Source organism: Pollicipes pollicipes, unplaced genomic scaffold, assembly GCF_011947565.3.
Source record: "Pollicipes pollicipes isolate AB1234 unplaced genomic scaffold, Ppol_2.1 Scaffold_3087;HRSCAF=3621_pilon_pilon_pilon, whole genome shotgun sequence".
In the NCBI taxonomy this organism is placed as follows: Eukaryota; Metazoa; Arthropoda; class Thecostraca; order Pollicipedomorpha; family Pollicipedidae; genus Pollicipes; species Pollicipes pollicipes.
In genome coordinates, this window is record NW_023596225.1 from 10,001,566 (window position 1) to 10,022,107 (window position 20,542).

At 51.7% G+C, this 20,542-nt stretch overlaps 2 protein-coding genes across 4 annotated transcripts; one reads left to right on the top strand and one right to left on the bottom strand.

Annotated features, from left to right (window-relative positions):
- Positions 1-2,974: 2,974 nt before the first annotated feature.
- LOC119090501 (palmitoyl-protein thioesterase 1) lies at positions 2,975-13,406 on the bottom strand. The gene is made up of 8 exons (XM_037213319.1): positions 13,297-13,406; positions 10,163-10,354; positions 9,242-9,351; positions 8,677-8,804; positions 7,476-7,631; positions 6,722-6,827; positions 6,031-6,204; positions 2,975-4,143 (listed from the first exon to the last, which is right to left on the bottom strand). The coding sequence occupies exons 2-8, from the start codon at positions 10,248-10,250 to the stop codon at positions 4,018-4,020; spliced, it is 888 nt and encodes a 295-aa protein (XP_037069214.1). The 5' UTR covers positions 10,251-10,354; positions 13,297-13,406; the 3' UTR covers positions 2,975-4,017.
- A 491-nt stretch (positions 13,407-13,897) lies between these two features.
- Positions 13,898-17,477, top strand: LOC119090624 (histone acetyltransferase type B catalytic subunit-like). 3 transcript variants are annotated; one of them, XM_037213464.1, is made up of 2 exons: positions 13,898-14,019; positions 16,036-17,477. In XM_037213464.1, exon 2 carries the CDS (start codon positions 16,150-16,152, stop codon positions 17,389-17,391), a length of 1,242 nt encoding a protein of 413 aa, XP_037069359.1. In that variant the 5' UTR covers positions 13,898-14,019; positions 16,036-16,149; the 3' UTR covers positions 17,392-17,477. The 3 variants fall into 3 exon arrangements, with proteins under 3 accessions (XP_037069359.1, XP_037069358.1, XP_037069360.1); XM_037213463.1 differs by lacking the exon at positions 13,898-14,019 and adding an exon at positions 14,022-14,105; XM_037213465.1 differs by lacking the exon at positions 13,898-14,019 and adding an exon at positions 14,049-14,098.
- Positions 17,478-20,542: the final 3,065 nt, after the last annotated feature.

Sequence of the window (20,542 nt, forward strand, 5' to 3'; positions counted from 1 at the left end):
TCTCATTAGTGCTGAGTGGAGTAGGTCGAAATGAGTTTAAACGCACAAGGCCATCCCGTGTTTGCCTGAGGACGTTCATTATATTGTAGAATCAACTCGTGAAACAAATGCCATCAAAACGTTTGAGCCCGCGCGCCGTGTGCCGGTAGTTTAGTGGTTCTCGCGCCTGCGTTAACACTGCGCGTTTGACTAAACGAAACTGGGCGACCCAAGGAGACTGCAAAGCCTGACGTCGAGTTTTTTTTGGCCTGTTATGAAGATATGCGAGCGCATGCTCGAGACTACTGCACCTAATTTGTACCAAGAATTAATTCTGATTACATGATGAAGATATCCAGACAAACATGGCCTGGCCATGTAAACGCAAACAGTTGAGCCATTTTGATTTTCAACCTACATTCGCGGATTCCTTGCTATTGCTGCACAACCAGGATAAGAATTCTGACAAAGTTTCTGAGTTCTATCATTCAAAAAAGAGTTCACTCGACCATTATGAAGTGAAGAGCGCTGACAATTTGCTTCATGCAGTCATCTAACGAGTGACTTTGTCAGTTTATTTACTGTAATCTTAGGACAGAATAATCTTGCAGTAGCGTCGTGCCTATATTTCAGTTATAGAAGGTAAAGATGTGTAATATATATATATATATATATATATATATATATATATATATATATATATATATATATATATATATATAGAAATCATGCCCTTAATAACAAAAGGATCACATCTGGCGATTTCTTTGGGGGCCCTTCCACCGGCAGGGGGCCGCTTGGCAACCCTGTGCCCCCCTTGCCAAGTCTCTGGCTGCGCCCCTGCGCACCGCTCTATGCAGTTCTGCTAAAAATGGGGAAAGACGCGGTCATGGCCCTTCTGAATAAGCCAAGTAGATAACGTACGGTTCTAGACACCTTGAATGCCACTCTGTAAACCGCATTTCGTTCGAAAGTTCCCAGGATCTTTCATTGACAGAGAAGAAACCTTATCCTGCCTCAAGCCGTCGTCAAAGCTGGAAGACGTCTTCTTTGATGAGAAAAGAGCATCGAGCACCGACCGTCTTCACAGTCATTCACTTGGAAACACTAATTCTTACACGTATTTAGCAGCGGCGATTCTGTGTCGCGCCATTCAGCGGCCGTCGCGCAGACTCCGGTTTCGCGGCGCACACTGGGCGCGCTCAGCCGTGAGGCGGCCAAAAGCGCCACACAGCGGGCGCGCCGCCGGGGTCGCCGCCTATGCAGATGCGCCCGCGTATTGTGGCGCGCGCTTTTTAGCGCGCCCGCGTGATGCGCGCCATCACGGTTCGACAGGCGGAGATAAAGCGCGGGAGAGCGCGCGAGCGGCGGTCTCGCGCCATTATCATGACTGAGGACGTGTTGGGCTCGCGGGCGCCGGCCGCATATTCAGCGGCGGCAGTCGAGGCGTGGATTTGCACGGATGTCTGCCGACAGTGCAGGCGCTGGGAGGCTCGAGGAGGCGATGGGAGCATCCTTTGGAGGCGATCAGCCTAATGGGACGGCAACTGTCGCGGCCGACCACCTGCAACGCCGCGCACATCGGACCCGCCTGAGAGACATTCATTGGTGCCATCGCTGTCGCAGGAGCACAACCGATGCGGTTACGCTCAGGTGGGTGTCAAAGGAGAGCTGTTACACATTTAAAGCAGGGCCTCTATTAAAAACCGCGCAGGACATGGCTTGAAAGAACTCCTTTGTGCGAAAGAAATTCCTCGGCGTCGTGTCATCACAGCGGATTGCCGCATGTGGTATGCCCGGGGGATGAGCCTCAGGCTATTCAGAGCTACCATCCGATCCGGACGGGCATCTCTTTACTCTTTACGAGCACCACGCCTTGTTTTCGTGTCTCTCTGTCTTCCGTCGTAGTCCTGACAAGACACTCGGCGACTCCCGACTTCACGTGAAGGGCTCTGTCGAGGATCTTGTGGCGGGGCTGGTGTGCTCAAGAACGGCCGGGCGGGTGCGGGGCTTCGGCATGGGCCCGCCAGCTGAGACCACTGGCCATGCCCGTGCAGCACGCATTTCGCGAGTAACTGTTAACCTCCCTTCCCCACCTGTCCGCGCCTTCGGCGGGGCACAAAGGAACTGATTTTGGGGTCGCCGGCAGTCGACAGGCACGCATAGATGTGAACAAAAAACTGCCTTACGAATCAGACTTGTCCTTCGTGACCAAGAGCACGAAGGACATCACACTGCATCAAACTGCATGTTGTGAGCTCTGCCTTAGATGGGTGTATGGCCGCATTAAAACTACGAGCACGTCTGGCATTTTAACTCGGATAGATGCATCCTGACTTTCATCGTGTCTCCTTCAGACGCTTCACGGCCGGACCACCGATCTAACTACATCATGGCGTCAGAATATCGCCACATATACACGGAACAGACATCTATAACACCGTGTCTTGAGTCAGTCCCCGAACGAGCTCCAGTGGTAAGTCTAGTGCCAGTAGCTTTAAAATAAAAGCCACACCTTGCCTGATGGCTCGCGCAATCACTACGGGTCATACCTAAGAGCAGGCAGGCCAGAGACTTGCCTCAGCGATAGCTCGCGCAATCACTGCAGATCATGCTTAACAGCAGGCAGGCCCGAGACTTACCTCAGCGATAGCTCGCGCAATGACTGCAGGTCATACCTAACAGCAGGCAGTGCCGAACCTTTTTACGGTCCTGACTGTCTCACCCGCGTTGTACGCCCAGTCAGGCTTTTAATCTAGAGAGTCAGCTTACCAAGGGTACTCTTATGCACAAAAAAACCGAACTGGCTGCACGATAACCGATCTTAAACGATGTGTTTAAAAGCCGACCATAATAAAAAGCACACTGATCACATTTTCACACAGAGTACAGCAGCTACTATACAGACCAAAGGTCACGCAAAACCAAGTTCACGGAGGCGGTCCTTCGCCAAGCGAAATGCACCATCCCCCCAGCCACGGTAAATAAGCTGTGGTTCGAACAAAGCATGTATTGCTTCATATCACATATTTGCAAAGCTCAGCAGCATATCTCATAGTTCAGAAGGCAATCTCAAGGCTATGACAGCTTAACGTCGCAAAAGTTCTGCTAGTACGCTTGCGCGAATAGAGACTGCTAGTAAGACTAGATATTTGAAGCCATGTCCAGATGCATATAGGCGGACAAAAATACCTTTCAATCGTCCCCAAGTAGAGCACAATACCTACCTATGTTCATACCGCATACAAAAACAATGTGCGCGGCACAATCCAGAGCACACGAAATTTTGCATTACCGACTGGCCATACTTCATGGCAGCAGTTATTAGTCTATCGGAGTACATGGCTGTAACCTGATATCTTTGGGAGAGTCTCGTTCTAACCGTTTGTCAAAGCATCCCCAGCACTGCAAGGCTGGAGCTACCCCAAAACGCAATGAGAGGCACTCAAAACACCGCCACACCTGCGCTTGGAGAATCTGCCCCTCCCCACTTACCCCTCCCTTTCCGAACGGATACTATGAAGCCCCATCCATGTCTAACACCAAAGGTTGCATACAGTAGTCTACGTGGTCTGCTATGCTCGGTTAACGTGGCACGCCCGTAGCTTCCAGACAGCGGCGCGCGAGCCATCCCAGCTGAGAACGTACTGGCCGATGATAGCCGGCTTCCCTTGTTACCGATATGATTGGAGTACTTGCGAGACGAAGCTCTCATCACGTCAGATACTAATTATAAAACGGCCCTTTTTCCCTGCAAAGATCATGGCTAACATAGCTACACCCCATTTAACGAAACATACACCCACAACGGGCCACCGCGGTGGCCACTGGCGCCAGCCATCTCGCCTTAATCTCAGGGTAATGCTGATGACAAGAATATACAAAACGTTCGGCTTATCACTCGCGCCACGCATTGGCACTCACGCCAAGTGTTGGCCACCGATAACACTGCTACAGCCCACCGCTCAGAGATGGCAGCACCTCCCGCAACGCCCGCCCGGAAAAGAGAGCGGAACGCGGCCCCGTTGCAACGGTCGGCTACTTCAGGTACACGTTGATGACGTTCTCCACCAGCCAGGTGATGCTGAACTGCAGGTGGTCTCCGTCGGCGACCAGCATGGCCAGGCGGCCGTCCTCGTCCAGCTCCTTCAGACCCAGGTAGTCCTGCGGAGATGCGTCAGTCAGAGGTCGGAGGCTGACGTGTCACGGCGCATGACCTGCCAGGAGTGCTCGACGCAAAAGAGGACGCGCTGCATTTCGATTTGAGTTGACGATGGATTGGTTCGGAGAGACGTTCTGACAACGGACTCCGCTTTCTCGGAGCCAATGCGACGGCGACTTGCAGAGCATGGAGATAATTCCGACACTGCCTCCAGTGTAAGGCTCACCTCCGGGAACTATTCGCATCCCAATCCCGATCGATTCCGTATCGATTTTGCAATGCATGAGTGCTCCATGTGATGCTCATATCAACCACACGCATAACAATACTGGTTGCAAACAGTAGTTGCATTTAAGTCGATTCACTAATGATTGCTGCTAAAACACTCAGTGTAACTCCGATACTGACACGCCAGACTTTGTGAGAATAATCGACACGACCTAATCGCAGCGACAATTTGGTTGCTTCCGGAACAGGTCCCGATCTGTCCGGAGTCAAGCACAGGTCTGCAGCGCAGCATGACGAGAGGTCGCACTGGGGCAAAAACGCAGCGGGCGAGCAGTGGCTGAAGGCTGCGGGTTCAACCGGCACGCCACGCACTGATGGCTACTGCTAGCCCTACGCCGTACGCTACAGGTCACAACCGCGGCGGTACTTTGCCAACGCCCCTCACCAACTTCCTATATGATCTCCGTCAGACGATGTCCTGAGTTGTTAAAATGACGGAAGACAAGGGTTTTGGAAAGTGCGAGGAAACACCTCACCTGGTATCAGTTCAACACAGATGTAATTGAACCAACATGCCATCATTGAATGGCATGAATAGGTAGAAAGCAGATTTTGTACGAAATCCCATGGGTATCAATGCCTTTATGAAACGTCTCACTACCATCGGAAGCTGGAGCAGGATCAAAATGCAATACTTCACAAGGCGAATGCCACAGAGTCGGTCCAAGGCGTCGCGACGAGCATGTGAAAAGTGGGTTCATTGGAGTCCTTTTTTAACCATCGCCCTAGTCGTGGAGGATACAAACCCCCCCGTGATGTTTTTTGAGGATACCTCTTCAACATGTTATGCAATCGCGCCCAAATTTTCAGCGGCCAATGGGACATCCCTTGCGCGTGCTTTGACACCAAACGCTTCCTATCTATTTTGGTTCCGGAGCAGCGGAGGTTTTCGAGGGACACCGCACGGCGATCTGCGACCGGCGCGGGCGGCGGGCGACAGCCGACGATTCCGCGGAACGCGCGCGGCGGGCCGAAACTGCTACATTAACAGGGCCATACATCATAAATGTATGCCCAAAACGCATCTAATATACACTATTATATTCAGAATCAAACAAGGGACACGCCTGTTTAAGTCTCGTGTCGCCACAAGGCATGATCTGGCAGGCATAATATAAGACAAAAAGGACCTTTTCTGAAGAATTTGATCTTTCACCTGTTGCAATCGTTCAACTGTTGAAATAACAACACAAAAACTGGCACTGATCGTAAGATCTCGCCGAAACCAATCCCGCGGTGCTTTCCGCTGAGCTATATCTTTATCAGCTTGGAAATGCCGCGGGGGTCAGCCACATGACCCCCTCCCTCCCTTTCCGTCCGCGTTATGAAAGACAGCGAATCAGGGCGAACGTAAGATGTCACGCGTCACATCTCGCCCCCTGGCGGTCATGAGTGAAACACTGCCATAACCTGTCAACCGTTTTTCTGACCTGAACGGTTACAAGGATCACAACGCCTAGCACTGATCGTAGAATGGAACACAAAAGACCGCCGGTCGCCAGCGGTGCTGATGACACTGCTTGTGTGATTGGTCGATTGATGACTTGGTCTTTGAGCGCGGTGACCGCGCCGCTCAGCGCCGGTGACTTCTCAGTACTCACGTCTGTGTAGAGCTTGGTCTGCTGCAGCGGCACCACCGTCTTGTCCTGGCCCGCGGCGTAGAAGCCGAAGTGAGATGACTCACGCGGCACAACCATCGTGTCGCTGCCGAACATCACCAACACCAGGTTCTCCAGCTTCTTCAGATTCTCCTTGTAAGTTTCGTTCTTGACCACCTGAGGCAGACAGCGGGGGCTGATACCATTAAAGCTTCCCATTGCCTCCTATAGGTGGAGCCACATACAGCCGGGTGCCTGGCTTCGAAAGCTGCAAGTGCTGGATAGCAAGAACTGCTGGCGAATCACGGCTTGGTCAACCCAGGCTTCAGCTGCAGCTAGAGAATCGCGGTCATTCTCGCGCCGCTGGGAAGGCACGCACGACTACAGGAAAATGATGAAGACAGCCATGCAAAGACCGAGGCAATGCGTCTTACAGTGGCGTGCGCAGCGGATATTTACAGCATACGAATACTCCCCCCACCAGCCATCATTCAACGTAACACTTATGTCATATGGAAACCAGCAAAACCAGTCGTAAAACTGTTGAAATAGCTAACTGCCTGAATTATAAAAGGAGGCACCAAAACAAGCTGCTCTTGAGACGAGGAGAAACAGGCCGTCAACGAAAGAGAGCGAGCGCCGTCGCGGACGGAGCGCGGGGGCTCGCGGGCGCGTCACGGCGGGTGCGGCTCACCCGTTCGTTGTTGATATCGGCCAGGAACTGCGAGACCTCCAGGTACTCCTCGCGCTTGGTCGGGTCGTGCCAGTACTGGGCCTGCACCAGGTGCGACTGCACGTAACTGCGGAGGAGGCGCAACAACCCTCAGTCAGGCCACTCTAGCCAGGTCAGGGCAGGACAGGTCAGGTCAGGTCAGGTCAGGTCAGGTCAGGTCAGGTCAGGGCAGGTCAGGTCATGCCACATCAGGTCAGGACAGGTCAGGTCAGAACAGCCCGAGGTAGAGGAGAGCAGAGCAGTGCAGAACATGCCAGGTCAGGGCAAGACAGGACGGGGCAGGGCCCGGTAGATCGGGTTCGGTCAAGTCAGGTCAGCACATGCAGGGTTAGGTCAGGTTAGATGAGGCCGGGACAGGTCGAATATGATCATAACAGATCAGGTCAGGTCACGTTCGTCTTCAGTCCCACAGATACTCGGTAGTCGAGCAGGGTTATTGTATATCACAGTCTGCAGCGTGTTTGCGCCAGCCCTCCCGTGGCGCCGCGTCCGTTTAAGCTGCGGCACCTGAGCCCCACACCACATATGGCGCGCAGGTGCTCGCTCGGCTATGCAACACCACGTGCCGCTCAGCACCTTCATCGCCACCGGATTTCAGACGCTCATAGCACAACTTCAACACTCGACATACACGACCTCCCCTCAGTCAAACACCGTCGGCACCGCCTCCACATGACTCCGACCCCAGGCTTCAGGTCCCCGGCAGCGCGCCCACCTGTTGTAAGCGCCCAGGTCGAGCATCTCACGGACGATTTCGCAGACGCCGGTGGTGCCGAGGCAGTGAGGTAGGCCGAACACGCCCTGGTGCTGGCCGCCGAACGTGATCAGGTTCTTCATGGGTGGGCTGGGGCAGCGCTGAGCTACCGCCCGGCTGGAGGAGGGCGGGGCGGCGTCAGGTCACCGAGGTCAGGTCGGAGGGAAGGCGCTGCCATCAGCATCAGAGGAAGGCGCTGGGACCCGTTCAGAAGGGAGATATCGGGGTCAGGTCGGAGGAAGGTGCTGGGATCAGCTCCAAAATACTGTCATGTCATTGGACTTTTGCCACACACTCAGCAGCTGAGACTACATGTCATTGCCTTTCTGTCACCCCGGCAGGACAGACGGGCATCGCGGGGAATTGAAGCCAGTATCGCCTATTTTTATGACGCGCAGTTCACAGCAGCCGACGCGCATTTCACCGCTGACAAAGCACAAGGGCTGAGTCAGAGGGAGGTACTGGATCGACTGAGTAAGAGGTGCCAGGGTCGGGTCACTGTAGAGGGAGGAAGCGGGCACTGGGTCAGGGCAGACGAATGATAATGGACCACACTGACAATGTTAACAGCTGACCACATACAACGGCGATGAGACGGTACACCAATGAGACGTTACCGAGACCACGTGAAACACCAATGACATTGCACCGATAAGACGACAAAAGCACGGCCAAAGAGAATAATGGCAAAGGAAGGGACTAACGCAAGCCATGAATAAGGCAGAGCGAATGATCAGGGGCCCACCATGGTGCGACGGTTACAGACCCGGACAAGGTAGGGTGAGGCAGACGGGGATTTACCATACGACAGCTCCGATCGGACGCACGCTACCAAAGCCGCGAGGTGAGGGAGAGCTTCATGGAAAGCCTATGAGCTTGCAACTGACTCGTAACTTGTAACTTGTGCGCATGCCTCCACACCCTGAGCAGACACCAGTCCCGCAGTTGAGGACCCAGCGCGTCTCTCCATGAGCATCCCAACACACGGCGTGGACAGCCGCATGCGGTTGTGGCTGCGCCGCCTCTGATGGAGCCACACCCGTCCGCCGGCGTCCAGCCGCACCCAGCTGGAGCTGCGCCGCCTCTGATGGGACCACACCCCGTCCGCCGGCGTCCAGCCGCGCGGCTGATGGCCTCGGGTAGGAGCGGAGGGGCCACTCACAGGAACTGGCCGCCCTGGGAGAAGCCCATGGCGTTGTATCCGCCCTGCAGCTTCTCGTCGGCGGCCAGCTTCTGGCACACCTCCTCGATCTGGGAGTCGACCGGCCTGAAGAAGCCGTTCAGCGTGTCCTGAGGGTCGGACGGACGCAAGGCCCTCAGCGCGGGCAGTCCACACGGAGCGCCGCGGCCGCCACTCGCTGGAAGTCTGAGGCCAGGCTGCACGCGACAGGCGCGACTACAGGCACGACCCCACTCGCTAGGAGTCTGAGGCCTGACTACACGCGACAGGCACGACTACAGGCACGGCCCCACTCGCTGGGAGTCTGAGGCCAGGCTGCACGCGACAAGTGCGACTACAGGCACGGCCCCGCCCGCTGGGAGTCTGAGGCCTGACTACACGCGTGGGGGGGGGGGGGGGACGCTCGCCCGTCCTCAATGATCGACTCGTGCGGCGGCACCCGAGCTCAATCGACCACTCGCGTTTTCTGGAGAGGCGGCTGCACGGTCAAATGCCATGGGGGTCATGGAACAGCAGGATCGTACGGCGTCCATTCGCCGGCACTCACATCGATGATGTTGGGCCCGATCATGAGCGAGCGGACGTACACGCCCGGCACGTTGTCCTCCACGGTCCTCTTGATCATGCCCATGCTGGTGGGCAAGCAGCAGGAGTCGCCTGTCGGACTCAGTCAGCGGTGACGGCGGCCGCGGGGCGGAGAGGGGGTGGGGGTGGGGGGTGGAGGGCAGGGACTAGCTCAGTTCAGTTCAGCCCAGCTCAGCTCAGCTCAGCTCAGCTCAGCTCAGTTCAGTTCAGTTCAGTTCAGTTCAGTTCAGTTCAGCTCAGTTCAGTCAGCTCAGCTCAGCTCAGCTCAGCTCAGCTCAGCTCAGTTCAGTTCAGTTCAGTTCAGTTCAGTTCAGTCAGTTCAGCTCAGTTCAGTTCAGTTCAGTTCAGCTCAGCTCAGTTCAGCCCATCCCAGCTCAGCCCTGCATCAACACTCCTCAATTCACACACATCGCGCGCAACAGTGACGTCCCGGTTGGGAAAACCCACTTCACCGCAGCACCACCTTTTCACCGGCCGCTACTCCAGCGGACCGCCGACCTGCCCCGGCCTACTGACACACAGCGAGCCCGCCCACCTCCCCCGGCCTACTGACATACAGCAAGCCCACCCACCAGCCTCGACCTACTGACAAACAGCGAGCCCGCCCACCAGCCCCGGCCTACTGACATACAGCGGGCCCACCCACCAGCCCCGACCTACTGACATACAGCGGGCCCACCCACCAGCCCCGACCTACTGACACACAGGGAGCCCGCCCACCTCCCCCGGCCTACTGAAATACAGCAAGCCCACCCACCAGCCCCGACCTACTGACATACAGCGAGCCTACCCACCAGCCCCGACCTACCTACAGCGGGCCCACCCCAGCCCCGACCTACTGACACACAGCTTGCCCGCCCACCTGCCCGGCCGGTCGACTCACCCATGCCGTGCCAGATGACAACGGGCGTGGGGTCCTGGGCGGCGGCACCGGCCGCCACGCCCAACACCAGCAGCCAGAGGGGCGCCATGATCTGCGGGGTCGGCAGCGGCGCTCGGTGGGGGGCGCGGCAGTCTCGCGGGCCCGCTTTATAGCCACGCCCGGGGCGACGCGCGCGGACCGGCTGGCGGGGTCCTGTGGGAGACACGCAGCCGGCGGCTGGGGTTGGGCGGTCGGTCGCACGACAGGCGCGCGCGCACGAGGTGGCCGCCGTACGACGCGTGTTAGCTAGAGGCGCTGCCGCCGGAGCAGGTTCAAGGACGGGTGTGACGTGGTGGCGATCGCGGCATTCCTTTCTGTATCTGTCTGTTTTCTTTTAATTCTTTTGTGAGGACCCTGTCCCACAATGTTACGTTCGCCCAGCCCAATGTCGGCTTGCTCCCCCACATTTTTGGCTGTAGTATTACAAAAGCATGGGAAAACTTAACAATTAGACAAAAACTACCTCATTTGATCCTCGCTCGTAGTGGCGCCGGCATGGAGCGTGCAGCGGGTTAACTTGACCCAGCAACCTCACAGATCATTCCCACAAATGAGGGTTAACTTTAGACAACGAGAGGCAAACCATTTCATAATGGATTTTTTTCCCGTGAAACACAAACCCACACGCTTTTCCACCACAGCCCAAGCATGATGTTGACTTCACTGATCCACCGATCTCGTAGACTCTTATATGTAGAGCATCATTTGGTCCTCCACCCATGGTGGGCCATGAATTTATCATTGTGATATTTGAAGTCGAAACCTGAATCACCTTGCTGTAAGGTCCCACGGGAAACATCGGGTAACATGGGGGGGGGGGGGGGGAAGGTGGAGGGAGGGCAGGCATCGTTAGTACAGATTGTAGGTCCAGTTCAGCAACAAAATGAGACAATATGGAAAATAAAAATTTTGGTGGGAGAGATTTTCAATCCGTTTCCAGGAAAGACATAATTGATTGCTAGCACAACGAACTCGCCACCCACTTATCGCACAGCGTGTTCAACGGATCCATTTTGCTTCGGCCGCTTTACCAAATAACACGAATGGACGTTTACCATGTGATGCGACTAGACCGCGGTCGGCCGCGCTCTAACCAGGCTGACGCTACCAGAACAACCGCCGAACGGCCCTCTTTGACAAGCCAAGTGCGAACACTTAGGCACTGGAGGGCGAACCTACCACCCCACATTTGCCACACCACCAATGCCATCAGCATAACTATAGCGCTCTTCCACAGTTGGGTCCCGCTACGACGATTAGTGCGTCTACGTGGCAAGATGCTCTTTGTTGTGAGCATTTTACACATTGCAGTCAATGGGTTTGGTGAAAGGTGATGTCTGTCAACTGTCCCTTTACTAACTGTTGTATCACCTGTACCTACGATATCACCTGTCACATTGAAAATGGTCATACATAGTTAAAATGGGATAAATGCATGACACCATTAGTTAGAACAGTGGCATTGCGTTTACCATTCTTTATGCTTTTTGGGAGCAATTTTAGGGGAATGTTGTTTATTACAATTGTTGATGTCATGACATAGCTGAAATGTAAAATGTTGTAACATACCCAACTCAGACCCAGCTGCTTGCTTGTCATGCAAAAACTGTGACATAAATCCAGCATTGGTGTTTTACATGGGGATGCTGTGCCCTACATTCAAACCAGAAAAATAAATTAGAGTAGACCATCAGATTTGAATAAATGGTTTATCCCAAAACCCCATAACTGGTTATATTAATGTGGACAGATATTTGCTGCCCCATGACACAATATACATATATATATGTATACATGTCTGTTGCATGGAGAGTGCTCCCACCATCACTAGAACTCCATCTCCTAACAAACAGTTGTGTTAACTTTCACTGCCAAATAAAAATTGAAACCTGTGAGCAGATAAGCAATGCAATAAACTTTACACACCTAGGGCCATGAAATAAACAACAGTTTGAGTAGCTAAAACTGAAAAGCTCTGGAGCATGGTAATGATCAATCTAACTGTTCTACTCTAATGATCTGAGTGAGAGATTATCATAATCCTAATGTTTGTAACCATTAATGCATCACAATGTCATTAATATTTAATTAGGAAGTAATACACAATGCCATCACTGAAATTACTTTATTCTAAACATCCATCAGCTGACAAATCAAACAACAGTTCAAAATATCTGAGGCATCCAGGGAAGCAGCAACAATAGAACCAAACTTTTGGTGCATGTGTGCCATTAATCTGAGGCTCAGAGCTTGGCAGTCACCACTCAATTCATTGTATGGAACTGGAATCTAGGAATACTGATGCTGCAACTTGCAAATCAACATCTGGTCAACTTAGTTACAAATCAATTTTTCACACATAAATAATATCAAAACTCACTGCAACTTGGCCTGGACTAGTTTTAGCACACAAGTGTGAGGTTTATGGCACCAAAGTATGGTAGGTGTCCAGTGCAATCCATATCTTTTCCAGACAGACCATGATATGCTTAATACAATGTAAGGTGTTCAAAAGTGACAAGTAGCCTACTGTCAGTCATCAGTCTGAAAACCATGTTTCACTTCAGCAATAATCTGCAGGCCTTGCAATTTTGCTTACTATGCAGTATCAGCATCCATCAGCCATATCATGCATTTCATCAGTTTTAACACTTCTTCCTTTGGTCCCATTGGGTAAAAAACCCTATTCCCCTGGATACACTATGTTGAGTAGAATGCTAAAAAATGTAATCTCCATTAGGCATCTAATTGGGATGAGATGTTAAAAAACAGGAAATTTTGCTTGCCAAAGGAAGATGTCAATTGCTAGTCACATGACTTTGAGACTTCTATTTTCTAAGAGCTTAGGATGATTTGCAGCCACACCTGAGCATGCAAGTATGCAGTCTAAAATCACCTCCCACCTGCCATGCGCATTATATTCCAAAACCTTTCCTCTCGCAGCTCTTGCAATCATCATTATGTTGTGGTCCTCGAGTCTTACAATCTGATGGTAGAGGTCAGACCTCATACAATAGGTCTTGCTTAACCTGAGCTCTGATCCCAGAAACTTATCCCAACCGGTTCTCATCGTGCTGAGGCCGGTCAACAATTACCTGCAACCTTTCGCACGACACAGCTCTTTTCTCAATTGTTTGACAACACTGCTCGAGCACTTCAATAACACTGCGCCCGGCTCCAACTACTATTGTCCGAAAAGTATAAGATGTCACACTACCCCGCACAGCAGCAATAATGCGTTGTTTATGCAACTAATGCGCAGCAATAGCTCATGATATGGAGTCTCACAAACAAGGCATGTCAAGAACTTAGACGTAAACCTGTTGAACAATAACTTACATGCCAAATTATGAAGCTTCTTCTATTTCTTGCTTGTGAATAACAGTACAGTTCAAACCAGCTTTTGCTGGAATTTTTTAACTTCGAGGAATGTTGGAAACGACAATTTCTTGTTCCACTTCTATTTTTCAAGAACACAACTTTTTCTAAGTGCCTACCGCATGCTAGTATACCGCCAAAATACGGCGGCGCAGCTGTCCGTGGACCCATAACCCTTCAAAGTTGGTCAGCCGATGGGGGCGATGCGTTCGGAAATCTATGCTCCCAAGACCTAGGGATAGGGGGCCTACTTTCACATAAGTCTCCTGGACGTGGGTCTTCTGGGTTTTCCCCTGTATGTCGGGCTGAGCCTCGCTCACCCCTCGAGTGCATGCGTGCTGGCCCACGGTAGATGTTTGGAAACAGGCCCGATTTTGGCGCGGAATGAGCCGCGGGAGGCCCTGGCCGCGCTACGACAGCCGAAGACAGGAGCTAGCGAGGTATTGGGGCCGTGGCATTCGATCAGAATTGCGGTGAACGGAATTGGGATGACTGACGGCCTATGCGGGTCAAACGAAGGTTGATGGTGAGCCGATGCCATTTATAATGTTCATCTCCGTGGTCCAATACGGCGTCATTTCTAATATCGTTCAGGATATTTGGGATGGGTAGTGTTATGATGGAATTTGAAACATCGCTATGTTCAAACGGGCACAGAAGTGTCAGGAGGTAGAGTGTCAGTGACAACATTGATATGAAATCTCTCTATGCATTTCTTTAGGGTTGATGTTAATGAATTATGAAAAAATTGGGAGCCAATGTCCCCCCCTCACCCCCAATCCTGTTCCCATGCCTATGGTCACCAGGGCTGTATAACACACTCAGCTGCTGAAGCTATATATTGTTGCCTGCCTTTCATGTTCCCATGCTCAGTGATACTGAAGGGTGTGAGCACTTCAGTGGTATGGAGATGCTAGTTGCTTTGTTGGTTGTTTTGTGCCTGCCAGATGAGTTTTGGGCAGTATGTTAATAGCTGGGCTCAACAGGTTACTGACTTAACATGCATAGTGGAGTTTATATTAGCAGGGGGTGTTTTCTTAACAACAGAATAAAAATTGAGTATTTTGTGGGTGCAAATGGAGCCCTGTTTGAGTACCACATCTGCTCCTAAGCTGTGATGGGAGCTTTTCACTTTTTCACTTCATGTGACCAAGGATTTGTGGTGTTCACTGTAAATGGATTCTCCATGTTAAGTTCAACTAGAAAATAGTCATGTTTGCATATACAGTGTTGCCTGTTGTGTTTTTGACAAGATGTGGCTAACCTACCTGCCTTGTGAGTGCCCAACATCCATACTACACAAATTTGTTGTCAGGAAAGAAAATAGCTCTGTATGCATTGCTTGTTCATGCTGGCCTGACACATACAGCATCTAGTTAGCAAAGATGGAGTGTGCCTTGACATTGGGAGAGTGGTTTTGTGCTCTGGATTTGTGTTTGGAAAACTGGATATTTTTTGTGATTTGTGGTGCTGTGGCCTGGGCCTGCTTAATAGAATGCTGAATATCAGGCCATGCATTAAGGTTAAGCTGCCACAAAAATTTGAAATAGCAGTACTTATGTAACTGGCCTTTCCATATAGTTAGCATATAGTGGCTTAATCTGGTTGTTCAGCATGAAGGTGTTACAAACTAGCATTGCCAACTACCTGCTCACCAATTATGTATTTACAGTGAAGACTGATATTCATGTCTGGCCAGAAAACAAGGGCTTATTACCATACCACTCTGAGAGGCCTAGGTAGGTTTGCTTCATATTTTGTTACATAATATCCATGTTGGGTCAGTTACTTTGGTTTGAAACATGATTTGACGTGCTGAATATGCTAGATATGATACATTCAAATGGCTTAAAATGTTTATAGGATGGAGCATGTACAGGGCACTTCCAGAAAATACTCATCAGTGATTTAGCATTGAAAGACATCACACCCTATGCTGAAATGTTTTCAGTAGATGAGGTATTAGAACTTCATAGGGCATTCCAACAGCCTGCTGTTGCATTTAAAATAGGTACAACCCAGATGCGCTCATAGTTGTTCTTGTTCAACATAAGTGGCCATGGCCATTTTATTTGAAAGCCTGATTTTTATTTATTCAGTGCCAGTTCACCTGTGTGACTTGCTTTAGTCCCTGTGAGTGTCCATGAGCAGGGGAAGGACCTCTTGTGTTCATACAGTAGAAAAATACATACTACTTGTCACTGCCAAACCACCTTGCATTGGTCTTTGGAACTTTGCTCTATCTGCCTACCTGAGCAATATGAAGTTATTGTTTGCAGTTACCCACTACAGTGGATAGTGAAAACTCCTAAGAAACATATTCTATATCTGCAAATGAAAGACTGGGGTTACTGCAGCCCCTCACATAATGTATGAGCACTGTCATAAGATTGTTTGAATTGAACTGTATGTTGAACCCAACCAGTTAGCTGAATAAGTGTAAATTCTTTTTGCAGGGAGGATTGTTGATAAGAAGTATCAACACTCAAGTCTGAGGTGGACCTAGAGGATTTGCTTAGTCATTCCCACCCACTAGTGAAGCACTGTTCAGGGCCACTCATTTATCAGTCATGACTATGGATTCCCTAGACATTGCTGGATCAGCTCAACAAGAGTTTGTCACAGACAGCAATGAAGCTCTCGAATTCAAGCTGGTGAGGTGCAAGGAAGATCTTGAACGAGACGAGACGACTTTTAAACCGGAGATGTCACATCAAATATTTGGAGAGACTGAAACCATCTTCGGATACAAGGAACTCAGTGTGAAATTGTACTACTCGGCCGCCCGTCTCTCCCCATACCTGGGCATGTCCTACACATCCAAGGTGGACCCCAAGAAGGCCGAGGGCGTCCAACCAGACGAAGTCCTGAAGCCGGTGGCCGAGAAGCTTCCACAGGCGTTCTTCACCAACCTGGACGACTTTGTGAAGGCGCTGGACAAGGACGCGTCGTTTCGTCCATACGGCGAGCTCCTGCACACCTTCGGTCCCAGCCTGTCGTCGGACGGGGATGGGGCGAGCCCGCGCACCTTCGAGGTGTACCTAGCCACGGCTGAGACGCCCGGTCTGCGGGAGCATCACGAGGCACTGCAGACTTTCCTCCTCTGGTACATCGACGCCGCCAGCTTCATCGACATCGACGACGACCGCTGGCGCTTCTTCGTCTGCTTTGAGCGGTACAAGACGGCGGAGGGCGAAACGCGATACGCAGTGGCCGGCTACACCACCGTGTATGAGTACTACGCCTATCCTTGCCACGTGCGGCCACGCATCAGCCAGATGCTCGTGCTGCCGCCCTTCCAGAAGCTGGGCATCGGTGCGGAGATGCTGGACATCGTCTACAGACACTACAAGAACAACGAGAAGGTCGTAGACATCACGGTCGAGGACCCCTCGGAGAACTTCACGCGACTGCGGGACTTTGTCGACTGCAGAAACTGCGCCAAGCTCTCATGCTTCCAGCCGCTCAAGCTGGCACAAGGGTTTTCACCCACGATGGCAGACGACGCAAAGAAAGAGCTGAAGATGAGCAGCAAACAGGTCCGCAGGGTGTACGAAATCCTACGCCTCCGTGCCACCAACCTCTCCGACAAGGAGGAGTACAGGAACTTCCGTCTAGACGTCAAGAAACGGCTGAACATGCCCTATCAGAAGGAGGACTCGGACATGAAAAAGCTGCTGAAGGTCCTGCGGCCGGAGGAGTTGGCCGTCTCGGTCACGGGGCGAGAGCAGAGGATCGAAACCCTGGACCGGATGTATAACCAGCTGGAGGAGGAATACAAACACGTCCTGGAAAGATTGGCTGTTCTTTAATCTTGCCTGTGCGTTTGGTGGTAATGTCCGGCGTATTTTGTCGCTGAATGCTGGTTCCGTTTGTTAATAAAACGTGCATCTGATCGGCGCGGTGCTGTCCTGGTCGTCTGCGGTCCGGCTCCCCAGTGGTCGCGGCGGTACGGAGGCGTCCGTATCCGGCTGGGGCGCCGCGTCAGGGAGGTGCCATTCCGAACCGTGGTGGTCTATTTGCCTATCTGTAACGCTCCCTTGTTGGCCATGGTCACCCTTTTACGACTTGTATGCCGTGTACCTGCTATCAACTCAGCAGCTCAAAAGCCTCGTGAACATCGTGGAGCCACCTTGAGCACAGCGCCGTCCCCATCGGCTCGTTATTGAGGGCCACGCCGGCGGCCGGCGCCGCAGAGCACGTCCCAGTCAGGCGGGCTCTGAACTGAGGCGATCTATAAACATTGGATGTGGAGGTAGCTGGGCGCCGCTGGTTGCCCGCAATTGTGTTAACCATGGCGGAGAACTGATCATGCTTGCGGTGATCGGTATTTGAGTGATAGCAATGGCACAAGATGAAATGAGTGGGGTAAACGAGAAGTTCTCGTTACAAAAGATGGTTTTGCCGTGTGCGAATAACTCACCAGGAGCACCTGACATTGCAGCTGCACCTGTGCCGCTTTCCACACCGGGTTATGCCTTCACTAGGTGCGGTAGAAATGACCTCGCGGCTGGGAAGGAGGAGGAGTTCACTTAGAAGAGATGTTTCCAGTCTTCCAAACACGACATAGAAAGCAGCTAACTATGAATTATGCCGGGGCTGGCGGCGGCACAACGAACTTTTGTCCGTGTCAAGTGGCACTAATTTGTGTGCCCCCGCCCCCCGCAGGAAAACCTATGACGGCATCGTACAGAAGGCGTCATGCCAATTGAAGTATGGCGCCGCACCTAGTGTGCCCTTTTATTTAGTATATGAACAGAACAGCATTCAAGACGGGGGCTAAAACGTGAACGGCGCCCGCAGGATAGAGAGGCCCCGGTGTGTTCGAGTCCAGTATGCCCGCGGCTGGTTTTGATGGCAATACTTGATTACGCAGAGATCAATGTTCTTTCAACGGCAAAGATGGTGACCCAAGTCGTGTTCTCTTACGAGGTCATCAAAGTCATCATAGACTCATTTAATTTTCTCATCATTTATCTGTAGCACTGATGAACCTTCCACCACACAAAATCCTCTTGTTATCGGGGCCTCTTCTCGGTCATTACGGGCCTCCCTCCGTAAATCAGTGATACTTATTCGTAGTCGGAAGAGGTGTTTTACATCGGTGTTGAGCTATCCAACTGATCTATGGGGCCAGACCGTGTACTGTGTTGGGTCAGCAGTCTCTTCTTGGTCATGATCCGGGCTACGTGACGCATAACTGGCCTTCAACCACCTAAGATCGTTACATTATTAAAGACTTCTTCTATCGCAAGGTCATCCGCAGCACGACTTCTCTCTGTCATACCCGATCACTTCATAGACAAATGGAAACAAATCCCACTATGGCGCCTTCTCTCGACCGTGACGTCACGTTGTCGACAGGACCGGACCCGCCGTTGGTGGTTTGCAACGCACTCGGCTGCAGAGGCCATGGCCGCTCCATTGCAGCCGACTGCGTACATAACACCTATCACGGCTCTCGGGCGGCCACAGTTTTGGCGCGGGCACAGATGCATGTTCGTCCGCCCTGTCTGAGCCACTGGGCGTCCGCTGAGTCCAGTGGCGCCATCCCTGCCCCGATGAAGTATATGAATCCTTCATGTGCTGCGGCCTGGCGGCGAATGGCCACTGCCCCCTGGCGTTGTAATTTTCAACTATTCAGCGAGCGACCGAGGCGCCGTCTGCGGGTGAGCCGTCGTCTGCGAGTGAGGTGCCGTCGCCAGCAAACCGTTCAAAACGAGGGTGAATCATTTAAATAAGCATTATGACATCAGCTGGTGGCTGCTTTGTTCGATACGCTATCAACCCAAATTGCTTAGTTCAGCGGCGTGGGAGTAGGAGCCACGATGGGATAAGCTCCCCAAGTTTCTGAGAATGAAGTATTGGCCCTCCGATGATGGCCTATATGTAGGTGGACTGGACAGATAGAAAAATATCGCACTTCCACATTGAGAGGGCTTCCATTGACCGTGACCTGGTTTAAATAAGCGTCTCATCAGCATCAAACTAGCCAATGATCACAGAGGTTCCCGGATGGCGCCCTAAACAATCCGAGCAACCAGACGCTACCGAAGAAGACAATGTATATCTTTGGAATAACTGGGCGCCCCAGGTAATTATAGCATGGTGGTTGTAGACACTGCAAGACAGTAAGGAGCCTCGGGCTGGTCAGCACATTGAAACATTATCGAGTCACCTGAAATCTCGATATCCCTTGAAAAGTAACTTAGTTTTTATGTAAAAATTGCCCAGAATGGCCAGAGAATCCGAACAGCTATCAAAGAAAGACCTGCTTTGATGGTCGTTAGTCTGGAGCGATCAAAGGACATCCACCAGGCGGTACTTGAGTGATAAGAGGGGGATATCAAACACTGGAACAGGCAAAGAGACTCGAAGACGTACGGTGAAGTGCCGCTGCCTATTTCGAGGATTAGCTTATTTGATGACGTTGGCGCACGCAGGACGGCTCCATACGTTTTCATAGCTCCCTGTTGTGCGGTCTGTAATGCCACCTTTCTCTTTGTCTGCCCTGCCCATCACTCATAAACACTAGGTGAGTAGGACAAAAGTGTCCACATCATTTTACCGCGGCGCATAGAAACGTACTGGAACAACCAAACTGGGAAGTCAATGTTGCGAAATCGCAGCACTCCCACCTGAGAAATATGACAGACACGAAACAAACAAGGCATGACAGCAGAGTTACTATTTTCCAGGTAAGTCGGGACGATTAGTAATGCATAACTAAAAGCGTAAATTGAAAGATAAATGGGAGTAGTCGGTGCCAAATATGGCGACTGACAAGCGGCTAACACCAATGCCTGTTTCAATGTGATGATCCAAACAAACTTTTAGTTGCTATACCGCAGAGCCAAAGGGCCGCGTAAGCGACTACCCTTGTCAGCAGAAGACGACATCACCTTGGGGCTTCTACGTCATGGATGCTGCATGAGAACTTTGGCTAATGAAAATCAGATAGCC